We start from the raw sequence: 22,683 nt of genomic DNA, 5'->3' as shown, positions 1-22,683 counted from the left end.
AATATTTTCCAATATTTCAGAGGCTCTGTACCTTTCTTTATCCAAGTCACCATGGCATTTTTAAATAGAAGGTACATACAGTATGTTTGAGTACATACTTTACATTCCCCTTTTGGTGGTTGAACTTGTATTTGGCATGCTATAATGCCAGACATTCAATCCTTGCAAGATGAACTGCTTTGCATGCGTGTTTGTAATTACCCCTACTTGACTAGCATTTATATTAATAACTTTGTTCATCAAGAAGTACATAAACAACTTTACTTTTTTAACATTGTACAACATTCACACAAAAACAACGCCTTGACAGATATTAAACGTGAAAACAAAAACATTGCACAAACAAGTATAGAGTCAAAAAATACACAGCCTGTTGGTTGGATGAGGATTAATTCTACACATCACTTATTGTATATGTTGCTTAAGTCCCTTTTTCTTATGTGCGTTTAACCACTACTCCCACCTTTTGCAAAATGATCTTCCCTCACTTTCAATATAAGAATCCGGGTAGTCAGTTTTGAATTTCAAGTGTTATGAAGTCACAAATTTGATTTCAAGTGTGTACAAGATTGAATATTTCTTGTGGCAGGCTGGGGCACCTTAAAGACTGAACGTTTAGTATTTATTCTAAGTAATGTTTGAACTCTTGTATTGTATGACTGTACCACACCTCCAACAGAAAGACATGATACATGAACACTACGTCAGTCAGTGCAAACACTTTTATTCAACTACTGAGTCGTAACAACAATTCTGTACAAGCGGTTTCCCCGCATATAATGAATGTTTAAACACAAGGAAGCCCTGGATCCAAGACATGTGACCTCACAGAAATCTGATTCCTGCTCCAAACTGGACCCCGTCACATATCCTGTGAGGAGAGGGGGAGAAAAATCAGTTAGCATCAGGACCAAAACAAGGTGAGAATCAGATGATTTCTGTGCTCCTCAAATAGCCCTGTCAGAGTTTGTTTGTAATCTTATCATTTATATCTACAGGATTTTTAGAAAATTTTACCGTTTTTTGTTCTTTTTATACGTTCACGGATGTGCAAGTTACACCGAATAAATTGAAAATTTCTCTTCCACTGGCTTAATGTAAATGTTTTGTCTATGATTTTAAATAAAAGTAAAAAAATAATCAGTCATTTTTTATTTGGAGCTGGACTTTTGGACATGCAGCGTGTAACTCATTACATTGTGTGCAGTAAATATCTTCAAATCTAAAATTCTCCCTTTCTGTGGTGATAAATCGAGCACTATCTTTCACTTTTTCAAAGCGGTCGTACCTGTCTCCACTCTGGACTCCCATGGGAATGCAGTAATTCAGTTCGAGCCTTGCAATGTTCCCCAAGCGCAGCACAATTCCCAGTCCATACGACCAACGGATGCATTCTGCCAGCTTCTTTAAATGAGCTTTCGGCCCCTCGCCTGAAGGCAAACAAACACAAAATCAGCCGCAGAAACAGCAATGCCAACTGCGAAATCTTGCGTCAAGTTTCAACTTTTCTTCTTTAACTACAGCAGACATCCTCTCTATACATTTAGCAAGAATCAGTGATACAAACCACAATCAATAATCCTTTAATGATCATTTAACTGGTCCTCGTTCTGTTGCATATTACTCACCATAGTTGAGGTTACAAAGGTTTCCTGCGTTCAGGAAGAAGTGTGTTCTGAAGAGGTCACCAAAGCCGCCCCGGCCTGGTCTGAAGGGTAGAGGTGTGTAGAGGTGGAGACCGCCAGCCCAGTAGGCCTCTCCTCCCAAGTAGTCACCTGCCATACCAGTAATCCCAACACACGACTTTTCACTTAACCAGCAAACATCAGAGTGACTATTCAACAACTCAACCAAGTGAATGTCTCACCTTCACTCTGGGGGCCCATGCTGTACATGCTGAAGCCCCGGATACTGGTGGGGCCACCGAGGTAGAACCTGAAAGACAAATTAAAAAAACTGTAGGATTGAGTTATGTGATTTCTCTGAATACAAGAATAATCTGACTGTTTATTACTTTTTTTTTTTTAATTGAGTTGTATGAATTTTGAGTGCCACAAATTCATAAAAGGTAAATGGACTTGAGTTTGGAGAGCACTTTTCAAGTCCTCCGACTACTCAAAGCTCTTTTACACTGCAGGTCACACTTAAACATTCACACACTGATGGTAAAGGCTGCTGTGTGAAGAGTCCGTCAGTATTAACTATTCCCATTCACACAGATGAATACGTCGTTGCCTAAGCATCAGGAGCCACTCGTGGTTAAGGACACATCGGACATGTGGCTGCGGGAGCTGGGGGTTCGAACCCCCCCACCTTCTGGTCGACTCACTAACACTGATCCACAGCCGTCCCGCACTCACTGCCTACTTTAAATACACATTTGTGCATCAATTTGGAAAAAGGAGTGACAACATAGAACTTGCACGATACTTTCAGTGTGATTGATTGAACTACGTACAAAGAGGACTAAACTGCTAATAGACAAAAGTTACAGTTTAAACGTAACTATATGAAAACATTGTTCTTTACACAGCTTGAAGCCTACATTGAGATATGTAGTCCCTGTGGTAATCTGAATGAGGTAATCTTGTAGAGGTAGTATCTGGATCATTGTGACCCAATCTGTTGTTTCTTTGAAAAACAGCACGGAGATAAAAGAGATTAGAACAGATTAAATCGACAAAGGTGGGATGTTAAAATCCTGTTTATTCTAATCCAGGTTAAACCACTGAGACATCCGGGCTCAGATCTTTGAGATGAGGGGAAATAGGGTGGTGCACTATCTTACTGTACCTGTCTGCTATGCTGGTCGGCTTGTCACCAATAGGAAGGAGTAAACCGCCCCACATGGAGGCGGAAAGGACCTGGAGGGGGTGAAGGGACGAGAATGACAAAACATTCAAAAGTAGTTCAAATTATTGAAGCAGCATCACACTGAAGGTCGTTTTTCATCTTTCTTTAAATTACGTTTTTTCCATTAAATCCACGCTTCAGCTTTTATTACATTACAATTAATAAGCTTATATGTTCTCTTATCATTTTGATTTTCTTTTTAATCTTTAAGATTTCTCTTTTCTTGTTTTATAGCCTCTAACAACTTCTTATTGTTTCTCTTTTAATAACTTATTTATCTTCTTCCATCCTCGGTCCTCATGGCCCTCTGCTGCCTGAGCTGTTATCATGTTCCCTGTATTCTTATGACTTTTGGGTTTTGATGTTGGTCAGGTTGTTGTTTGGGCTCTTTTTCTGTTCGGGTGAATACGGATAAGTTATCAAAAAAAATTCAACCCCCTTTCAGTGTGTGCCGATGGAGATATGAGCCAATCAGAACTGTTTGGTTTTTGTAGCACGCTGTAAAAATGTTAATGTCGGCTGTAGAAAATGCTTTTTTGATTTTGGTGTGTTTTTAACTTCCAGCACTTCTGCAGATAGCCTCAAGCGGACTCAACAAACTGCAGGGTTTTGCACTTTTGCATAGGCTTTTCAACACCGGACGTTGCCACTTGTTCATGACTGAAGTGTACAAGAGTGAAATCTCACCGAGTCCCAGAAGAGTGTTTTGTTGAGCTGGATCTCAAAGTCCTCCTTCAGGAAACTGGCATCTCCCCCAGTGTAACCAGCAAGTTCCTGCAGAACCACGACAATTAAGTCATATTGTGTTTTTTTTTAAAGCTTTACAAAAAACAAACAAACGAAAAAAACACAACAGTGTTCAGGCGAGATTGTAGAATACAGACCTGGTGGATCTTCAACAGGCCACCTCTCCGTGGGATGATGGAGGAGTTTCTGGTGTCGATGACCATAGCATGCTGAGAATAACAAAAACAACAAGTAAACTCAATGTGGAATATTGCTACAAATCAATTCATTCCAACCTGATAGAAAAAAAACCCTGAATTCAATTACATGATAAGATCTACCATGAATAATAGTCAGGTCTTTAAAGGTTCTCTTCACCATGTTCCTCTAACATGTGTCTCTAGTCTGTCTTGAGAAAAGTCCATCCTCTCCATCTTCTGCCTGCTCCACTTTTGTGTGCTTAAAACAGGCCGTTTGGAAATGTTCCCATCATGACATCACAAAGGGCAGTAGCCCCTCCCCCAGGTGGGTGACACTCCCACAGCTAGGTGTTTGTTCTGCCCTCTGAGTCTGCCTTCTCACCGTAAACAATAGGACATAGAGTGAGAAAGCACTGAGTACACCGAGCCCTTCCAGAGAGGGGGCGTGGTCAGACACCGCTCATTTACATATTTAAAGCTACAGACACAGAAACAGCCTGTTCTGAGCAGGGCTGAAATAGAGGGGTTTATAGACATGATCAAATGAAACAAACAACACACTTTACACACATTTTGATGACTTCTTTAAAACCTTAATATAAATCATGAGGTAAACACCGAAAGTGAGGACTTGAGGGAATGGCCGCTCTCCTCTCGAACAGCAAACGAGGCAGTCCGAGCCAGACAGCCGAGCTCTCTCCACACTCCCTCCCACTTTAAGGTTTGACTGGTCTTCCACACGGGGAACTGTGGGAGGTACATCAGGTATGATCAGACACACATTTCAGAGTAACTGTGTGACTTATTAAAACAGAGAGAACAGACGTTTTATAATATTAATTTTATTTAAAGGGACTTTTTTCTTTTCCTTTTATAAAAGATGAACGTATGACAGACAAAAAGTCACTTAATCTGGATTAAAAAAAAAAGGCTTAAAAACATTCAATACTTTCTGTAAAGATTCTTTCAGCTCATTGTTTTAGCCGTTTTCTAAAATACAGCCGCAAGTTATTATCCATGAGGTAGGACTCCAGAAATTACACACAAACATTTTTTTGTTCTAGGAGTGACAGATAGCCTTAAGTTTATGTTGCCCCATTTACTGAGGCTCAAGTCTTGACGCAGCGGCCATGGGTTCAAATCCAACCTCTGCTGCCTGTCATCCCCCCTCTCTGTCCCCCCAACGTGTCCTGTCTCTCTTCAGCCGTCCTTTCCAATGAAGGCAAAAAATTCTCCCCAAAAATAATTTCAAAACAAGAAAACATTTTTGGCCAAAAATGATTTGAAATATCACAAAATAAAAAAGGCAAATAGAAAATAAAAACTTACGCTCAGCTCCGCAGAGACGCCTCGATCCGTCTCCCTCAGTGAGCTCCACGGAAACTGACCAGTTACTTTGTATAAGTTGAGGGAGATGCTGCAAGTGAGAAAACAAAACAATGAACATGATTTGTATGCGTTTAAAAAGTTTCCAATAATCAGTCTTTCTTGGACAGATGTTGAAGTTCATCTTTTATTATCTGTGTGTTTTTACCCCTCACATTTGTTTCGCAAATTATTTCATCGCCAAAAGCAAAGGGCATCTGAGACTGGCAGGCCAGTAAAAGGGACTGGGCTTTATACTGGGACAGGCCTTTATTTTAAGTTTTACAGTATTTTAGTATGTAGAAGCACAATAGCTGAATTATACCATCAAACCAAGCTGTTCTTGTCTTACTTGCGTTCAAAGTTTCCTGGTTGTGGCTTGAAGAAGGACAGGCCGTAGGAGGTTTCTTTGGTGCCATATGAGAACTGAAAGGTCATTTTCTCCGCTCGACCTAAAGCATTGGGTAACTTCAAGCCAAGCACCTGGAATTATAGCGAAAAAATGAGTTACTCTTTAATAGAAGGACAATCTACTGATAAAAAAAAAACAAAAACATCAATTATAGAAGAAAGATTGACTCAATCTGTCGAAACACAAACTAATTAAAGGTGTTACACCAGATCTCTGAACTTAAGCTGAAGATAAGATCTGCAGCGATCTTCACAGAAACTGTTTGACCTGAGTGTAGGAGCCATAATAACCAGTTTATAAAGTGGAACACACGAGTAGTTCCAGCAGGTGTCACCACTGGGTTCAGGTCTTACACTCTGGGAGGAACTTTAGCCTAAACTGAAATCCACCGGTCTATGGAGCTTTAAGTTCAGTCTCAGCTCCTCCACTGTGTCACTATTATAGGATCTGAATCAGGGCTCACCATGCTTCCTTCATTGTTTCCAACCATGGTGTTGTAGCTGCCCGTGAGCCGCCTCAGCTCGGTGACTTCAAACGTCACGTCGAGGCCGTTGGGGAGAGCGTCTTCTCCTGCAGAGAGAACGCAGGATGCATTCATCATTTCTGTCTCAGATTCAAAAATAAGAATATTTGCAAAGACGAAAATGTTTTTAGTCTACTGACGGTATACCTCGTGACGTGTCGATGACAACTTCGACTTTTCTGAAGACGCCGAGACGCAGAAGCTTCTGTCGAGCTTCGTGGGACTTTTTCATCACCTGCAGAACAAACGAAGCAACAGGCTGATTCAAGGAACGTCTGCAAACAAAAATAAAAGCAATAATTCAACAAGCATTAAATCAGAGCAGCAATGTTAAACCTACCTCAACCAAATTCCTGGCCCGGAAAACTCCTGCGATTTCATAAGACAACAGGTCCTCTTTGGTTCGCCCGAGCCCATCTATGTGCACCCGTTGAACTACGACCTGCAGCAGAGACAAACTGGGATCATTTATACAAGCTAAAAAAAACAAGGGCACACAAGCTGTGCATTGAATTCGAGTCTTACATCCTTGTTTTCAAGGACTTCTTGCTTTGGCTCGTGCTCAATCTCTGGAGCGTCGATGTCGTCAGCTTGAACTCCCAGCTCTGGCCCCCTCATGGGCAGCGGGTCCAGGCTCTGCAGCACAGAACATGAGAGGTATAAAAACACAGCTTTAAAAAGGGAGACGACAACAACAACAACAACAACAACAACAACAATAACAACAACAACAACACAGGTTATACATTCTGGGTGTTATTATGCTAAAACTAGTCTTCTTTTATTACTTTTCTCAACAACTATGAAATCATTTAGAGATAGACTAGGAACTGCAACAACGCCTTGAATTTTGTAAAGAAAAATGTGATAGTGTTTTGATGCATAATGCTTCAAGTGGCCACAAGAACCAAGATGGCGGCTCACGGCTCACCCTTCTGTGCAATATTTATATTTATGCAATAGTTTACTTGATACTGTGCAATATTTATATTTTATATTTCAGCAAAATCCATCCATAATTTACTATGCTGCTACCTGTAAATGACTTCACCATACATAGTCCATCTTACCTTAATTAGAGTTACTTTTACATATTCCTCTTGGGTTTTTTGGGTTGTTTTTTTTGCTGTATGCACTTTCAGGTTAATCCAAATAATTTTATTGTGCAATTGTACAATGATAATAAAAGCATTCTGTTATATGTTATTCTAAATACCATGTTCGCTGACAGTCTGGACTATTTATTTATGATATAAAACAGATTCTACTTCGATTTAAGGACTTAGGTTAAAGGGGGGGAAATCATCAGAACAAGCTTTGAGGAAGTACAAAATCATCAGAAGGCTGCTGTGTGTCGCCTCCAGGTCATTTTCATAGTGTGCAGCATGCAACAAGATAACAGAGTGCAGGGGAAACACCAACAGAGTCCTGCAACAGAAATCCTGAACCCAAGAAGAATGCACATTAGACCTTTAGCTTTTTTACTCCGCTTTATAAAGTGGGACCCTCGATATCTACTGAAGGAAAATGACTTCATCAAGCTTCTTTCTACAAAGCTAAATCACGTTGAGAGTGCAGTGAGGGCCTTTTCTTCCCCAGCACTGAAGCAGCTCTGTCACATTTCTTCACTGAACACAGAGAGGTCAAAGTCTGCGTCACCGCGGTCCCCTCGGTCTCTTACCCGGGCGTGGACGGTGCCCATGCTGAGCTCCGCAGGCCGCTGTCCAGGTAAAGATGGACCAAACTTGTGTGTGTGTGCGGGGAAAAGATAAACTAATTTAACCTACAAAGTAGCCGGAGAAAAGGCGACGAGGCTCCGTATAAGGAGGCGAACGTGTACGTCACTTCCGGACCACGCCCACTGCTGCTGCGCATTCAACACACCAACGCTGCAAACTAGGAAATCAATGTTTAAACCTTTCAACCTTTATTTAAAAATAACATTTACAATTAATTTCCTACAACACAGAAACATGTTAGTACAGGCGAGGATGACCATAAACAAATACTCACTATTAATAATCAAAACTAAGATACACATTTAATTTATCCTATCAAAATGTATTCTTCCTTTTCCTAAAATTATATGAGCCTAAGCCTTTTTTTATTTGCAATGTTTTAATGAAGTTGAACTTAGATGTTTGGCTGGTAATGTTGTACTGTGCACAGCCCTGCCATGACCTGCACAGAAGTCAGGATGCCAGAGAAGAAAGAAGGATGATTTGACCCCTACAGTCATTTTCTGATGCTGATTTTTGCACTTATGATGTAATTTATCAAATGATGTCTGCAGAGTTCCCATTAACTTGGCCGAGTGGTGATCACAGAGTCTATTGGGGCCCTAGGCAAAGAAATAAATAGGGGGCCCTCCGTGTTTATTTCCGCTAGTCTCAGACAGATGACTCCTCTTCGTTGTCCTACTTTCATAAACTAAGGGAGACCCCTTCAGGAAGCTTTCCTTCCATTGCAAACTTAGCACATATTGAGCCCCTGCAGTGCTTTTAAGCTTTTAAAGCTTTCTTATTTGTCAATACTTTGCTGACAGATTGGTAGTGTCTTGAGTTCAGATTAAGGATTCATGAGGATTCATGCACACCCTCCATCCCTCCATGTATGGAGAATATAGTCCTCCAAACGGACGGCTCAGGTTCTTATGCATGTTGTTCTTCTCTCTCTCTCTCCCTGTATCCCCCTGTCCTCTCTCTAAACAAAGGCATACAAGTCAAAAAATAAACTTTCAAAAAAGAAATGGATTTTATTTGCAATAAATCTGGCTTCACGAATATCATGCTCACACAAATACACAACCACTTTATCACTTTTTAACATCAGTGTGGATGGGCAGATGACTCAAAATAAAACAAAAAATACACCATATTTCCTGTAATGGGGACGAGGACCTTGTGACAAGAACAGAATAAAAAAAGGAGCTTTTGGCTTTAATGAAGTTTCTCACACAATAAAGCTCAACTCTCTGGACACATGTAGGACTTTTGTTGTGACACTTCCTGTATTCTTGAGCTTAAAATCAAAGCAGCATCTGATATGGTGTTACTATTCTTAAAGCATGGCAACATGTTAACATCAACAGTTTAATAAAAATGAATGAAATATGCTTATTTTAACAAGCAGGATTCCATTGAAAACCTTAAAATAAATAACACATGAGCTGAAGAACACGTCAGACACGACTTGACATATATGTAGCCGAGCATCTCTGCAGGCCTTCCATCCTGAAACAACAACAACAACAAGTGACATCAGTCGGTTTTAAATTCTCCAAGTGAAGTATTCTGATGCTGTGTGAAATATATGAGCTGTTCTTACGCCTCTATTTTGAAGGTCTCCTCCAATATTCTGTCTTCATTCACACCGTCAGGACATTCATTAAAGTCTTTGATTCCCAGTGTGGTCAGAGCTGCAGAGCCAAACGTTCACTGAGTTATTATCACTGTCCAGTTTCAGTTTACTACTCAACACTCAAACACTCCTGTTACATGTTGTTTTCTAATAATCGGGCAAATGCAAACAACCTAAGGGTGAATACTTTCCAACTATGGGATAATGTACTATTATAACTGAAGCTACTATTAAAGACAGAAAGAATGAAGGGCGCCAGATGGACTAACGGTTATATTGCACGTCCATGTACATATGGAGGCTGTAGTCCTCATCACAGCGGTCGTCTCACCCAGTGTTTAAAGTCTATTAGGGGCAAAAGGCCCCAAAACTACAACTTAAAAAAACTACAAAATGAAGAATTATAAAGCCGTGCAGTTTCCTTGTATCCTCTTAGTGTTAATTGTGTTTTTTAGTTATATTGAGAATGTGCTCAGTATGTTTTGTATTGTGCTCACCCTGTTTGTATTGGGCTAAAGTGATGTATTTCCGTCCGGTTGGATCCAGGATCCCAAAAATTGCGTTCAGGTTGGCGTTGTTGAACAGATTTGGCCCCTTCACGCCGCTCTGCTGAGAAAGCCTCAGCTGTTTCAGCTGCTCCATGAGGAACTCTCGGGGGTTTTCTGAAAGACACAAATGAACTGTTACAGGTAACATTTTGTGCTGCATCGGTGAACTCTCTACCACAAACCATCCGTGACATCAACTCCTTTTGCTTATTCCGTCAGAACACGTCCTTCTTACTATTACTGTTTTTATTTTTTTGTGTTTATGTAGTTGATTGTGTTCTTGTTTTTTCCTCACTGTTTTACTGCTGTTTGTGAGGAGCCCATAAATAAAATGCATCAGTATTATCATTAACCTAAAACTAACCGTTTGTTTCTTTATCCACTTTGGCTTTGTATGCTTTTGTTCAGCACTTAAGTCCACTCTGGTTGTTGTTAAATATGCTCTGTTAATTTTATTATTAAGATTCAGGAAAACAAAATGAACAACAGTGTGCAGAAATTCAAGGATGTTTCATCAATGCTAGACTGAAGGGAACCAGAAACTGAATGTAAGGATAAATATTAAATAACGTTTCCAAAAAATATTAATAATAACATTTACTGAACCAATCTTCTTCATACAACATCAGTCGATGCTTGACTAAAAAGGTCTCTGTGAGGAGCTGAACAAGCTTGTTTTCAGCACTATGAAAGAATAAGTTTCTAACCAGGTCTATGAAAGAAGAGCATGCTGGTCAGGTTGTCGAAGAGCTCCATAATTTTGTGTTTCTGTAGATAATCCGCGGCGTCTCTCTCCCTCTGCGTGGCCATCTTTTCAACATCACTTTTACTGTTTGAATTCGTTGCTAGGATACGCAAACGGCCAAACAGTTGATGCGCATGCACGCGTGCGCGCACTTTATCTGGTCTTCTGTTTACATACTTGTGAGGACACATTTTATCACCTGCACAAAGATAAAGATTAACATTCATTAATTTTTGTTTAATATCTCACGTTAATGTAAAATATTTCTTCTTCGTTTTTTAAATAAAGGATGATTAATTCCTGGCTAGCTATAATTATTCCTGGGTGCAGCTAAATATTTCATTACAGGTAATTTTTCTAAGGTTTATTTGGTGATTTTATTTAGAGATAGGAAGAGAGCAGGGAGTGACATGTGGAGAGGTTGGATTCAAACCCAGGCTTCCCACTTATGGCCTCTGTACACGGGGCACATACACTAACCACTAGGCCACTGGCCCCCCATTACAGGTCAAAATATGTTCATAGGTTACAGATAATAAAATACAAGAAAGCTGTACAACCCAAAAGTCTGGTTTGAAGTTGTATTTAATTATAATACAATAAAGAAAAACATATAATCTTTACACAGCAATCTGGAAACTAAATAAGTCTTTTTTTTTGCACAACAGAAATCTTAAAACTTTGATGTCAGACAAAAAGCTTGATTTTTTTATTTCAAATAACATATTCTGTGAGAACAAAAGCTACCAACCAGTAAACTTTTTTATTAAACTACAACTTCTCAATGACTTCAGCTGTTACATCTTACTTTAGGTCTTGTTTTCTTGGTTTAAAAATGCAAAGACTTAAACAAAGGCAGAAGAAGTTCCAGATCTGATTCCAGGTAGAATCCATAGCATCAAAATGCCAAAGATTCAGCTCTTTATTCCACATCTCTTTGTCTGATGAGCAGAAATAACTCTTGGATTAACTGTCTGCGGATGTCCCAGATAGATGTCTTTACTCTCAGACATGTGGCAGCGTCTGGGTGTCAGCAGACACTGGATCAAGTCCATCACAGCATCCATCACCGTGAGGATGAATAATTCCACATCAGTCCACTTTTTCCTTCTCTTTAAGCTGTTCTAACATCGCAGCGGCCTCTTCTCTGGCTTTGTAGCCCCGCAGTTCTGTCTGAAGCTCTCCTGGCTTTGGTGGTACCTCTGGAATAGTCTAAAAAGATTCAAAACACAATTCAGCGACCTGAAACATCGCAGACAACAATTCATCAAAAGGAAACACAGAGTTTTCACAGCGTAAACAAAATGCCCCTCACCAGATCCGGCAGGTAATACTGGTGGACAGCCTGTGCTCCTGCAAACATGGCCAGCATACTGGCACCGAACATCCTCAGGTACCGAGGCCAAGACACACCTGCTGGCATCTTCACAGAAGTCCTCGACCTTGAAAAGCAGAGTTTGTGTGGTTAGTTAACAGATCAATCCAGCTAGATTTAAAAAAGAAAAACACATGATCACAACAATTAAAGCCCTGGTAAGAATTTTCATGTTGTGCTGCAAATAAATACATCACAACAAACAAACTTATTGCTCAATGAAGATATCCTGTTTACTGAAATCCCCCAAACTACAGTCATGAACACAACACTCCTAATGTCTCTGAACACAGCTGTTATGAACCTGCAGCATCATCAGATTTTATTAAAGTGATGTTAAATTAACTGTTTTTAAATACAAGCATGTACACAACCTAGCAGCCATGAAGTGACAGCAAGCAAGGGCTAAAAGTGTGAATAACATGAACAGTTTAAACAGCAGCAGACATTTGCTGATATGAGGTGGCGCGAGGAACACCTTACCTTCTTTAGTTTATAGTCAGTTAAAGAAATGGTCGTGAAGAAAGGCTCATTTTCAGCATTTTAAACCCTTCTGTCTGTCATTGAGAGCCAAACGCAGGTCATGCTGTTTCCTAATGCGTAGATCGTCTATAATATTAAGAGCACTCACTCTGTCCGTCTTCAAGGATAAAGAGCTCGAGGCAAAGTGTGTTTCCCGTCGTTTGCTTATGAATTTGCTGTCTTTTTTTGAGTGTTAACATGATAAACTAATGTATTCAGGCGGACTGTAATTGTTTTTATGCTTGAATTTAAGAATAACAAGTATTTTTATCCTTAGTGACTAAAGCTATCTAAAGTTAGCATTTGTGAACGAAGCTATCCAGCCACATAGTATTTTTAACATGGTAGCAACTCTATTGTACCACTTTAAGGCTCGATTCATTAACTATATATAATTATTTATTATTTACAGTCTATAACTGGAAAAACGGATTCTCTTAGCAAAGACTATTCTGCAGACTACGTTTTTATATGTAAAGTATTGCGCTTAAAAATATAACATCTTTGATTGCTACGTTCTTCTACTGCGTAAATTTTGGTTCATGCTTTTAAACCGGAGCTGTCGCCGCCTAGCGGTAATTTACATTAATCCATAAAGCGTGTTTTATATTATGTTAAAGATAAAAAATAAAACAGCTCCGGTTGGTACAAATCGACTGTTGCTTTTTTACAGAGTAGATTTAGCATCCTGAATAATCGTTTTACTTCCGACATGTGCAGTGCAACTCCAAACCAGGAGGGGGCAGTAAGTAGTCATTCAAGCGTTGAGAAAAACGAAATATTGAGCGTTTAAATGGTCTTTGTTTTGGGAGGATTCCGAGCCCCTCCGTCTTCGTAATTTCAGCACTAAAGAACAAAATGTATGGCAGGTATGTTAGTTTTTCTCGTGTATCTTTCTGTTTGGCAGATGTAGAGATGAATCCAGCTGCAGCTCTTCTTAATGTTACTGCCAGCTTCATGTAGCAGCAGTTCATCCGTCTCCTTTGTGCCAGAAATGAACCAACACACAGCTGGTTTCCTCAATCTTTATTTGTACTGATGCATTTGACAACAGCATGAATGATCGTGTATTTAAATAAGTCAACAGTTGAGATGGAAGAAAACCAGTACACTTCACTGACGGCTCCCACGGATTATTTCCAGCAGTGGTGAGTTGGTGCTGGAGGTGGCAGGTCGTAACAAACTTCTTCTTATGTGATCTCCTCGACGTCCTCATTCTCATGCATGACATGGAGAAAATAATAATAATAAAAAAAAAACATTTTTACCCATCACTCACATCTGCTTTTAAATATATCTAAGGATGCAAGGAGTCAACATGTGTTAAAAATACTGCAGGACTGATAAGTGTTAGAAATACCCTCATAAAAAAATAAGTGAGTCAAATTATGTGTGGTAATTTTTACAATTACGATGCATGCTGTTACACCTTTTGAAAGAATAATTCTTAAGATGTGTTTTATTTCAAAGTATGTTTTCACATACAAGGAGGAATTTGACTTTAGTGTTTTGTTGTGTTTTTTTATTATTCTTTATATTTGACTTTTAAATTCTGTTTTATATATTGGTAATTGCTTCTCATATTTTATTTTATTAAAGTGCTTGTTATATTTTCAGCCTTGTTTTTTCTTCTTTCGAACCAACACACCAAGACAAATTCCTTGTATGTGTAAATGTACTGTGGCAATAAAACCGATTCTGATTCCAGTGCAAAACAATGAGCCAAGAATCTATAAAACAATCGAGCTCCAGGGGACAGAGTGTGTTAATGTAACACATGGAGTCTGTCCTAGTAATAGATTAAGATGAGGATGTGTAACAATATAATCCACACAACGCCTGCACAGACACTCTCCTCTGCCTGTCTGTAGAATAGATTCATCTACTGAAGATGGTCTTCACCTGTATTTGGCTTCACGTCCATCGCAGTCACCGTGTTTTATGCAAATCCTTTTTTTTTTTTTTTTTTTGAGTGTTTGTACATCTTCATTCCATTCTTGTTTGCTTCTCCTGATGATGCGACAAACCTGGAGTCAGAAGACCTCTCAGAGAGAGAGAGAGAGAGCGAGGTCTCTCTGTTTTCCTTCTGATCAGGTGCATTAAACGAAACAAGCTCAAGCAGCGGATGAAATGCAAAGAATACAAACGTGTTTGTCAGCGCATGTGTGTTTGTAAGTATTGTGCTTTGAACGTTTGCTTGACTTCTCGACGCTCCTCCTCATTGAACGCCGGCATACTCTTCCGTTTCCTGCTGTGTCCCGCTCCATTTCCTTTTTTTTTCTGCACGCCTTCCTTTACCACCCCTCTCTTTTAAATTCTTCTTCCTTTTCCAGGTACCAGTCCAGCCAGCAGCACCCTGAGGCCCAGTATGGGATGCCTTATCACAACATGGGTTATTACACAGAAGGTCCCAACGATGAGCTCGTCATGGCCGAGCTGTCTGTCCACCGGGAGCCGCCTGTTATCTCGCACCAGGAACCCGTTTATCAGAACTACCACCCCCCGGCCTCCAATCACTACCAGGAGTCGGCCTACCAGCAGAACATCAGGGAGCAGCAGCAGCATCATGCTGCACAGCTTCAACACCCGCAGCATCAACAAACAGCCCAGCAGCAGGCACCAAATGTTCAGCACCAACCTCAGCCTGCTGCTCCACCTCAAGGTACGGACGAGAGGACGCTCAGATTTGTTTAACTATCCGCCATTTGTGCAAATAAGTTGTAGTTGGTCGTGTCTCAAGACCACTTCAGGAAGGTCTCACCTCTGAGTTTAACCTAGATTTACTCGGTCTTGTCTCAGTCTCAGACAAAGAGGACTCTGGATTTTAAATGAAGACAGTTCTGGGTCACCACTGATTAATTTTCCTCAGTATTACTGCAGTTAGAAGGGAAACGTCTCTCTCCAACTGCAACCGAGAGCTTCAATTGATTTGCAGTTAGAATGGTTTCCCCTCCAGTAACAGCAACTTCTCGGCTCCTGTCGCACACAAGTGTGAGAGGATGGAGACAACATGAGGAGAGCCTGCTGCTCACGCTCAGTGTCTCTGTGTGTGTGTGTGTGTCTGTGTGTGTGTGTGTGCAGCTCCAGCGTGCTGCTGCAGAGATTGAAAAAGGGGAGCAATCAGCCAACAGATATCACCTGTGCCAATTAACTCTGGCTCTGCTCCCTCAAACCACTCTCTCACCTCTCTCCCCTCCAGATGAGCTTTACCGACACCTCTGAGCACAAACACACAGCTATCAGAGGGATCCTCACGCCAACACTTGACCAACCACACAGAGCCCTTAAAACATGGACTATCATACACACACACACACACACCTGCTCCTCACAGATTAGTTGATCGGTCGGTTTTGTGGCTCAATAAGGAGAGAAGAGTGCAGGACAATGAGTTTTAGGGAAATCTTTGAGAGAAACACTACTTTTGCTATTTGGACACATTTTGGAGACAACATGCAGAACAGCTGAACGAGATCCTGTAATGGACCGAATACCAGCTGACGTGATCATTTCATTATATTCATTTGTTGTACTTCCTACTGCCGTCACAATATTGAATCATGTTTTTGCATGTTGCATATTCCCCCTCATAATGCAGTGACTGTCACAGCTGTTCTGTACTCTCTGTCCTAGCTGTGACGCCCGTGAAGAAGAAGAGAGGCCGGCCTCCGAAGAACCAGTCGGAGGACGGAAAAATCAAGGAGGAGGACGACGAGGTGGAAGCCGCCAAAAAAGCCAAGAGGGCCCTCAACCGCTTTAACGGCATGTCTGTGGCCGAGGTCATGGCCAAGACGCTGCCGGACGTCATCACCTACAATCTGGACATCCTGATCGTGAGTCATTCATCATTTGGATATTCAACAATTTGAATAAGTGGCAGTGAAAGTTTTTTTTTTTTTTGTGCTAGTTGTACAAATACAACAGAAAAAGAGTCTCACACAGTCTTTGTGTCAACGTCGTATGGTTTCACACACACACACACACACACACACACACACACACACACACACACACACACACACACACACACACACACACACACACACACACACACAAAGAAACGTCTGTTGCCATGGTGACGCTTTCATGTTTCTCCACAGATCGGAATTAACCCAGGACTATTGTCAGCCTACAAAGGACACCATTACCCGAACCCAGGAAACCATTTCTGTACGTGGAAACTCAATTTCATCACGACACCAGCTTTCACTTTTAACTCGCGCTTCTCTGTTGGTGCCATCTGAACGAACACTTATAAATTATAATAATAATAATAATAATAATAATGCTGTAGAATTTTAAACCTCTTAATACTCAAAGACACTTAACAAAGAATTACAACAAAACAAATCACATATACTTAAATTAAAATATCTTATTAATATATCGGTGCAGCCATAAAAATGTTAAAAAATATCTCTTTATTTATAACTGAGAGATCTTTAATGTTTCACCACGACGAGCAGACAAGCACGCATGGCGTGAGAGGCAGCGTGGGAGAATCTCCACTCGAGGTCTTTCCCCGAACGGGTTTGAAAAGGAGAGACTGCTAAAGTAAAGGTGATCAGTGATCACACGAGCTCTTACATTCAGCTCGGTTCAGTTTCTGACACGAAGTGAGCAGATGGTTCCTTTCTCCTCTCTGACTATTTAATTATTTACTGATTTCTGATGTTTTATGCACCATTTACTGTGGAGGCAGCGGAAATAAAAAAAGTACTGGAGCTTCCTTTAACTGAACCGGAGTTAGTCCCGTTGAATCATTTCCTGATTTACTGCTTGCCAACACCTTTAGCTTTCTCGCCATGGTCACTACGTGGTCACTAATTTACGCCTTAAAATAATCTTTGGCATTGTCCGGCTACATGTGCCTTCACAGGGACGGGGGGGGGGGGCAGTTTCATACGTGTGTTCGGCTCAAAGCAACAAACCGTGTCTGATGTGGTTAGAGTTTTATTTCCACTTTGTGTAGACACGCCGCTGACCCCGCTGCATCCACAAGTTTGAAAACAAAACAGTCGAATGTAATCCTGAATCGTGCGAGCACTTTGACACACCTGCCTCTGATTACCTGCAGCCATGGCTCTCTGAGCACAGCAAGCCCAGGCTCCATGCAATGCTCAGTTTCTGAACTTCACGTCATGTCACTTTGTTTCTTATTTCGAGGGGTTAAAAAAAAAAGGCTGCAGCACCGATGCATTCAAAAAGTCCTGGCTTCAGTATTTACAGTCGTTTTTGTGTTTCTCAATAATTTGACCTCTCCGTTTTCTTTCCAGGGAAGTGTCTGTTTCTCTCTGGTTTCACTGACGAGCAGCTGAACTACATGCACGACAAGAGCCTACCTGAGAACTACAGCATCGGCTTCACCAACATGGTGGAGAGGACCACACCGGGCAGCAAGGACCTCTCCAGGTGGAAAACAATAACACACACACCCATCGGTTGAATTTACAGACACGCAGTTTCAATTCAAAAATGTTCTTCAGCTTTAAATACAAGTCATTTAAGTCGACTGATTCAGAGTTAAAGGTCACATGTTATACTAAGGGCTACTGCCCTTTGTGATGTCATGAAGGGGAAATCTCCAAACGGCCTGTTTGAGCACACATTTTCTGTAAAGTGGAGCAGGCAGAGGACGGAGAGGATGGACTTTTCTCATCATTGGAGGGTTTGTCGACGCACAACAGACGCATGTTAGAGTGAGAGGAACATGGAGAAGATTATTCTGCACAATATGTGACCTTTAAAGCAGCAGGAAATGATGATTTTAAGTGAACAAAAACCTTCTTAAATCACCAGAGTTTGATGTGTCCTTTTGAAAAGCACAAACATCATTATATGTTTCTGGTTGTTTTTTTTCCCAGTAAGGAGATTCGTGAAGGAGGGAAGCAGTTACTGGAAAAGCTGCAGAAATACAAGCCATTAATAGCAGCATTTAATGGGAAAGGTAAGAAAACAACAAGACATTAACCCCCTCTACATCGTTGTTTGGATGTCGTGTTTTTTAACTAGAAGTACTGGATACGTTTCACAGTGTTTTTATTTGTCTATCTTTGCAGGTATTTATGAAATCTTCTGCAAGGAAACGTTTGGTGTGAAGGCAAAGAATATTGAGTTTGGTCTGCAGCCTTACAAAATCCCAGAAACGGAGACAGTACGTGGAAAAAGTTCACATATATATGTATTTAGAAATGTGTTTAAAAGATACAAATAACAGTCATCGTGGCGTTTCTTCGATCACCCAGGTGTGCTACTTGATGCCGTCTTCGAGTCCCCGTTGTGCACAGTTTCCTCGTGCACAGGATAAAGTCCATTTCTTCATCAAGCTGAAGGAGCTGCGAGACAAAATGAAGGGCATCACTCCGAGCATCGACGTGAAAGAGACGGAGTACTCGTTCGACCTGCAGCTGGCTAAAGGTCACACCGCGGCTTATTTTGTGCCTTGAGATAAACAACACCAGGAACCTTTAAGTCAACGCTCTGATTTGTATTTTTAGTTTAAATTAAAGATTTTTGTTTGTCCTGCAGAGGATGCTAAGAGGATGGCAATCAAAGAAGAGCAGGTGGATCCAGAGTACGAGAGCTGTGGTCGGCTGAACAACGATTCGAGTCAAAGCAGCAGCTCCTTCAACTAAACGAGTTGGAGGAGAGGGGAAAAAACAGGCCTTTCTGCTGAAACGCACAGGTACTATCCACGTGGAGATCTTTTACATCTTAATAGATTTTTGTATATTTCTCAACAAAGCTCACAGCAGTTTCCAGGTGCATGATGTACAAGCAGAGATAATGACTGCTAACGTCTGTGACTGATGACAGCAAGCCGTCCTGCATGTTAGAAGTCCATTAGCTGACACCATAGACCGTTGGTTCGCACCCTTGGGTCTGGTTGTTGAAGATCTCAAGAGGGGGCGCGACGCTCGTCTGCTCTGAGGCTGTCAAAGTGAGATCCGTTCACATGGGCTAAAATCAAACGTTTTAAGTATGTGCCGGCCTGTAATAATGAAAACTGTTGAAATTAAAGTGAAGGCGGCACCGGTGGCCTTGTGGTTAGTGTGCGCGCCCCATGTACGGAGTCTGGTGGCCTGTTGTGACTCCTCTCCCTCATGTCGTTCCCCTCCTCTCTCTCGTCCTGATTTCTGACTCCATTCACTGTCCTGTCTCTAAGTGAAGGCATAAAAAGCCAGAAAATGAACCTTTAACACAAATGATGTTGATAAAAGAGTGGCGCTCCTTTAACATACGTGTTAATGGTGTATAGAACGAAAAAGGGTTAAATGACTAACTAACGTATTACTACATTTTAAATGGACATAAGGCTTATATGTTTCTTTTCTAGTCTCCTGACTTCTTAAAGCTCTTTTACGCTGCAGGTCACACCGACACATTCACACACTGATGGTCGAGGCTGCTGAGTAAAGAGACCATCAGAAGTAACTAAATCACATTTACTTTATGTTTTCTTGTCTTGCAGATATGGATGTAGCGGATGCCGTGACATAAAACCCCTGCAGCTGGTTGTATGTTGGCTCCGCAGATATCAGCTGTACTCGTAGCATGATGCATCAACGATGGTAGGCCCTCTGCAGACAACACAGGAAAAAAAAGAAGAAGAAATAAATAAGACCTCACAATGTGACGCACAAGGGAGGAAGTCCCCAAATCGGTTCCATTTTCTAACTCTCAAACAGGCTGTGCATGTTTTTGGTGTTATTTTCTATCACTATTTATTGCATTTTGTACTGTATGTGTGTCCAGTGACTTATTTTTGTATTTTTCAAAGAATAACATTTTATGATTTATCAGCTGTAAAAAAAATTTTACTCTGGAATTTCTAATTTGTAATTACAGAGTCATTAAATCTCTTCTCAAACAGGACTGTGTGTGTGTGTGTGTGTGTGTGTGTGTGTGTGTGTGTGTGTGTGTGTGTGTGTGTGTGTGTGTGTGTGTGTGTGTGTGTGTGTGTGTGTGTGTGTGTGTGTGTGTGTGTGTGTGTGTGTGTGTGTGTGTGTGTGTGTGTGTGTGTGTGTGTGTGTGTGTGTGTGTGTGTGTGTGTGTGTGTGTGTGTGTGTGTGTGTTCATTCATGTGGAGCTGTAAGGGTCTGTGCATCTTTACACGTGAAGAACATGCAGTGACTCGTGTCTGGAGATTTTTGAAGCGTTACTGCTAAGTGGAAAAAAAATCTGCTTCGTTGACCATTTGACAACGCTGCACAGTGTCACTAAGCACATATCTACAGGCTGAGGAGGAGGAGGAAGATTGACCAGAAGACTTCATCACAATGTTTCAACCGGCAACTACAGGTCCTTCTCAAAAAATTAGCATATTGTGATAAAGTTCATTCTTTTCCATAATGTAATGATAAAAATTAAACTTTCAAATATTTTAGATTCATTGCACACCAACTGAAATATTTCAGGTCTTTTATTGTTTTAGTACTGATGATTTTGGCATACAGCTCATGAAAACCCAAAAGTCCTATCTCAAAAAATTAGCATATCATGAAAAGGTTCTCTAAACGAGCTATTAACCTAATCATCTGAATCAATGAATTAACTCCAAACACCTGCAAAACATTCCTGAGTCTTTTAAAAACTCCCAGCCTGGTTCATCACTCAAAACCGCAATCATGGGTAAGACTGCCGACCTGACTGCTGTCCAGAAGGCCATCATTGACACCCTCAAGCAAGAGGGTAAGACACAGAAAGACATTTCTGAACGAATAGGTTGTTCCCAGAGTGCCGTATCAAGGCACCTCAGTGGGAAGGAAAAAGTGTGGCAGAAAACGCTGCACGACGAGAAGAGGTGACCGGACCCTGAGGAAGATTGTGGAGAAGGGCCGATTCCAGACCTTGGGGGACCTGCGGATGCAGTGGACTGAGTCTGGAGTAGAAACATCCAGAGCCACCGTGCACAGGCGTGTGCAGGAAATGGGCTACAGGTGCCACATTCCCCAGGTCAAGCCACTTTTGAACCAGAAACAGCAGCAGAAGCGCCTGACCTGGGCTACAGAGAAGCAGCACTGGACTGTTGCTCAGTGGTCCAAAGTACTTTTTTCGGATGAAAGCAAATTTTGCATGTCATTCAGAAATCAAGTTGCCAGAGTCTGGAGGAAGACTGGGGAGAAGGAAATGCCAAAATGCCTGAAGTCCAGTGTCGAGTACCCACAGTCAGTGATGGTCTGGGGTGCCATGTCAGCTGCTGGTGTTGGTCCACTGTGTTTTATCAAGGGCAGGGTCAATGCAGCTAGCTATCAGGAGATTTTGGAGCACTTCATGCTTCCATCTGCTGAAAAGTTTTATGGAGATTTCATTTTTCAGCACGACCTGGCACCTGCTCACAGTGCCAAAACCACTGGTAAATGGTTTACTGACCATGGTATTACTGTGCTCAATTGGTCTGCCAACTCTCCTGACCTGAACCCCACAGAGAATCTGTGGGGTATTGTGAAGAGACAGTTGAGAGACGCAAGACCCAACACTCTGGATGAGCTTAAGGCCGCTATCGAAGCATCCTGGGCCTCCATAAGACCTCAGCAGTGCCACAGGCTGATTGCCTCCATGCCACGCCGCATTGAAGCAGTCATTTCTGCAAAAGGATTCCCGACCAAGTATTGAGTGCATAACTGAACATAATTATTTGAAGGTTGACTTTTTTTGTATTAAAAACACTTTTCTTTTATTGGTCGGATGAAATATGCTAAGTTTTTGAGATAGGGTTTTTTGGTTTTTCTTGACTTTTTTGCCAAAATCATCAATATTAAAACAATATAAGGCTTGAACTACTTCAGTTGTGTGTAATGAATCTAAAATATATGAAAGTCTAATGTTTATCAGTACATTACAGAAAATAATGAACTTTGTCCCAATATGCTAATTTTTTGAGAAGGACCTGTACATCCCTGAAGTATATTGAAAGTCAAGTTTATTTCTAGAGCACGTTTCAGCAACAAGGCAATTCAAAATGCTTCACATGAGAAATCAGAAGCATCATGACAAAGGGAAAAGAAACATTACATGGACATTTTCTACTTAAAATGTCTTTCTAATTAAGCGT

At 41.1% G+C, this 22,683-nt stretch overlaps 4 protein-coding genes across 11 annotated transcripts; 1 reads left to right on the top strand and 3 right to left on the bottom strand.

Annotated features, from left to right (window-relative positions):
* Window positions 1-708: 708 nt before the first annotated feature.
* Window positions 709-8,242, bottom strand: samm50 (SAMM50 sorting and assembly machinery component). Of its 2 annotated transcripts, none has more exons than XM_079345977.1 (15): window positions 7,761-8,242; window positions 6,605-6,715; window positions 6,420-6,521; window positions 6,227-6,314; window positions 6,020-6,126; window positions 5,497-5,627; window positions 5,109-5,196; window positions 4,398-4,526; window positions 3,738-3,809; window positions 3,541-3,627; window positions 2,794-2,864; window positions 1,868-1,935; window positions 1,629-1,775; window positions 1,289-1,430; window positions 709-871 (listed from the first exon to the last, which is right to left on the bottom strand). In XM_079345977.1, the coding sequence occupies exons 1-15, from the start codon at window positions 7,779-7,781 to the stop codon at window positions 826-828; spliced, it is 1,410 nt and encodes a 469-aa protein (XP_079202103.1). In that variant the 5' UTR covers window positions 7,782-8,242; the 3' UTR covers window positions 709-825. The 2 variants fall into 2 exon arrangements, with proteins under 2 accessions (XP_079202103.1, XP_079202102.1); XM_079345976.1 differs by having other exon boundaries at window positions 1,629-1,785; window positions 1,869-1,935.
* An 824-nt stretch (window positions 8,243-9,066) lies between these two features.
* efcab10 (EF-hand calcium binding domain 10) lies at window positions 9,067-10,836 on the bottom strand. The gene is made up of 4 exons (XM_079345398.1): window positions 10,695-10,836; window positions 9,937-10,101; window positions 9,407-9,497; window positions 9,067-9,312 (listed from the first exon to the last, which is right to left on the bottom strand). The coding sequence occupies exons 1-4, from the start codon at window positions 10,795-10,797 to the stop codon at window positions 9,261-9,263; spliced, it is 411 nt and encodes a 136-aa protein (XP_079201524.1). The 5' UTR covers window positions 10,798-10,836; the 3' UTR covers window positions 9,067-9,260.
* Window positions 10,837-11,299: 463 nt separating this feature from the next.
* On the bottom strand, window positions 11,300-12,721 carry uqcc6 (ubiquinol-cytochrome c reductase complex assembly factor 6). Of its 2 annotated transcripts, none has more exons than XM_079346274.1 (3): window positions 12,591-12,721; window positions 12,048-12,174; window positions 11,300-11,944 (listed from the first exon to the last, which is right to left on the bottom strand). In XM_079346274.1, exons 2-3 carry the CDS (start codon window positions 12,153-12,155, stop codon window positions 11,825-11,827), a joined length of 228 nt encoding a protein of 75 aa, XP_079202400.1. In that variant the 5' UTR covers window positions 12,156-12,174; window positions 12,591-12,721; the 3' UTR covers window positions 11,300-11,824. The 2 variants fall into 2 exon arrangements, with proteins under 2 accessions (XP_079202400.1, XP_079202401.1); XM_079346275.1 differs by having other exon boundaries at window positions 12,048-12,218; window positions 12,591-12,713.
* A 465-nt stretch (window positions 12,722-13,186) lies between these two features.
* Window positions 13,187-20,504, top strand: tdg.2 (thymine DNA glycosylase, tandem duplicate 2). 6 transcript variants are annotated; one of them, XM_079346264.1, is made up of 11 exons: window positions 13,187-13,374; window positions 13,537-13,777; window positions 14,963-15,291; window positions 16,263-16,462; window positions 16,730-16,799; window positions 17,906-18,041; window positions 18,494-18,576; window positions 18,689-18,783; window positions 18,875-19,046; window positions 19,158-19,314; window positions 20,101-20,504. In XM_079346264.1, the coding sequence occupies exons 2-10, from the start codon at window positions 13,689-13,691 to the stop codon at window positions 19,262-19,264; spliced, it is 1,281 nt and encodes a 426-aa protein (XP_079202390.1). In that variant the 5' UTR covers window positions 13,187-13,374; window positions 13,537-13,688; the 3' UTR covers window positions 19,265-19,314; window positions 20,101-20,504. The 6 variants fall into 6 exon arrangements, with proteins under 6 accessions (XP_079202390.1, XP_079202389.1, XP_079202391.1 ...); XM_079346265.1 differs by lacking the exon at window positions 13,187-13,374 and adding an exon at window positions 13,387-13,498 and having other exon boundaries at window positions 13,710-13,777; XM_079346263.1 differs by lacking the exon at window positions 13,187-13,374 and having other exon boundaries at window positions 13,385-13,777.
* The last annotated feature ends 2,179 nt before the right edge of the window (window positions 20,505-22,683 follow it).

The sequence above is a fragment of the Symphodus melops genome, assembly GCF_947650265.1.
Source record: "Symphodus melops genome assembly, chromosome: 6".
Classification (NCBI taxonomy): Eukaryota; Metazoa; Chordata; class Actinopteri; order Labriformes; family Labridae; genus Symphodus; species Symphodus melops.
This window is presented reverse-complemented; position numbering and strand designations above follow the sequence as displayed.

Excerpts from the sequence above, each read along its gene's own strand:
- efcab10 (XM_079345398.1), bottom strand. The coding sequence starts at position 10,797 with ATGGCCACGCAGAGGGAGAGAGACGCCGCGGATTATCTACAGAAACAC. Across the intron at positions 10,102-10,694 it reads GCTCTTCTTTCATAGACCTG|AAAACCCCCGAGAGTTCCTC; the intron begins GTTAGAAACTTA and ends TGTGTCTTTCAG. Across the intron at positions 9,498-9,936 it reads TTTAGCCCAATACAAACAGG|CTCTGACCACACTGGGAATC; the intron begins GTGAGCACAATA and ends TTGGCTCTGCAG.
- tdg.2 (XM_079346264.1), top strand. The coding sequence starts at position 13,689 with ATGATCGTGTATTTAAATAAGTCAACAGTTGAGATGGAAGAAAACCAG. Across the intron at positions 13,778-14,962 it reads ACGGATTATTTCCAGCAGTG|GTACCAGTCCAGCCAGCAGC; the intron begins GTGAGTTGGTGC and ends TTCCTTTTCCAG. Across the intron at positions 18,577-18,688 it reads AGCAGCATTTAATGGGAAAG|GTATTTATGAAATCTTCTGC; the intron begins GTAAGAAAACAA and ends CTATCTTTGCAG.
- uqcc6 (XM_079346274.1), bottom strand. The coding sequence starts at position 12,155 with ATGCCAGCAGGTGTGTCTTGGCCTCGGTACCTGAGGATGTTCGGTGCC. Across the intron at positions 11,945-12,047 it reads AGTATTACCTGCCGGATCTG|ACTATTCCAGAGGTACCACC; the intron begins GTGAGGGGCATT and ends GAATCTTTTTAG.
- samm50 (XM_079345976.1), bottom strand. The coding sequence starts at position 7,781 with ATGGGCACCGTCCACGCCCGG. Across the intron at positions 6,522-6,604 it reads AAGTCCTTGAAAACAAGGAT|GTCGTAGTTCAACGGGTGCA; the intron begins GTAAGACTCGAA and ends TCTCTGCTGCAG. Across the intron at positions 6,315-6,419 it reads GGGCCAGGAATTTGGTTGAG|GTGATGAAAAAGTCCCACGA; the intron begins GTAGGTTTAACA and ends TTTGTTCTGCAG.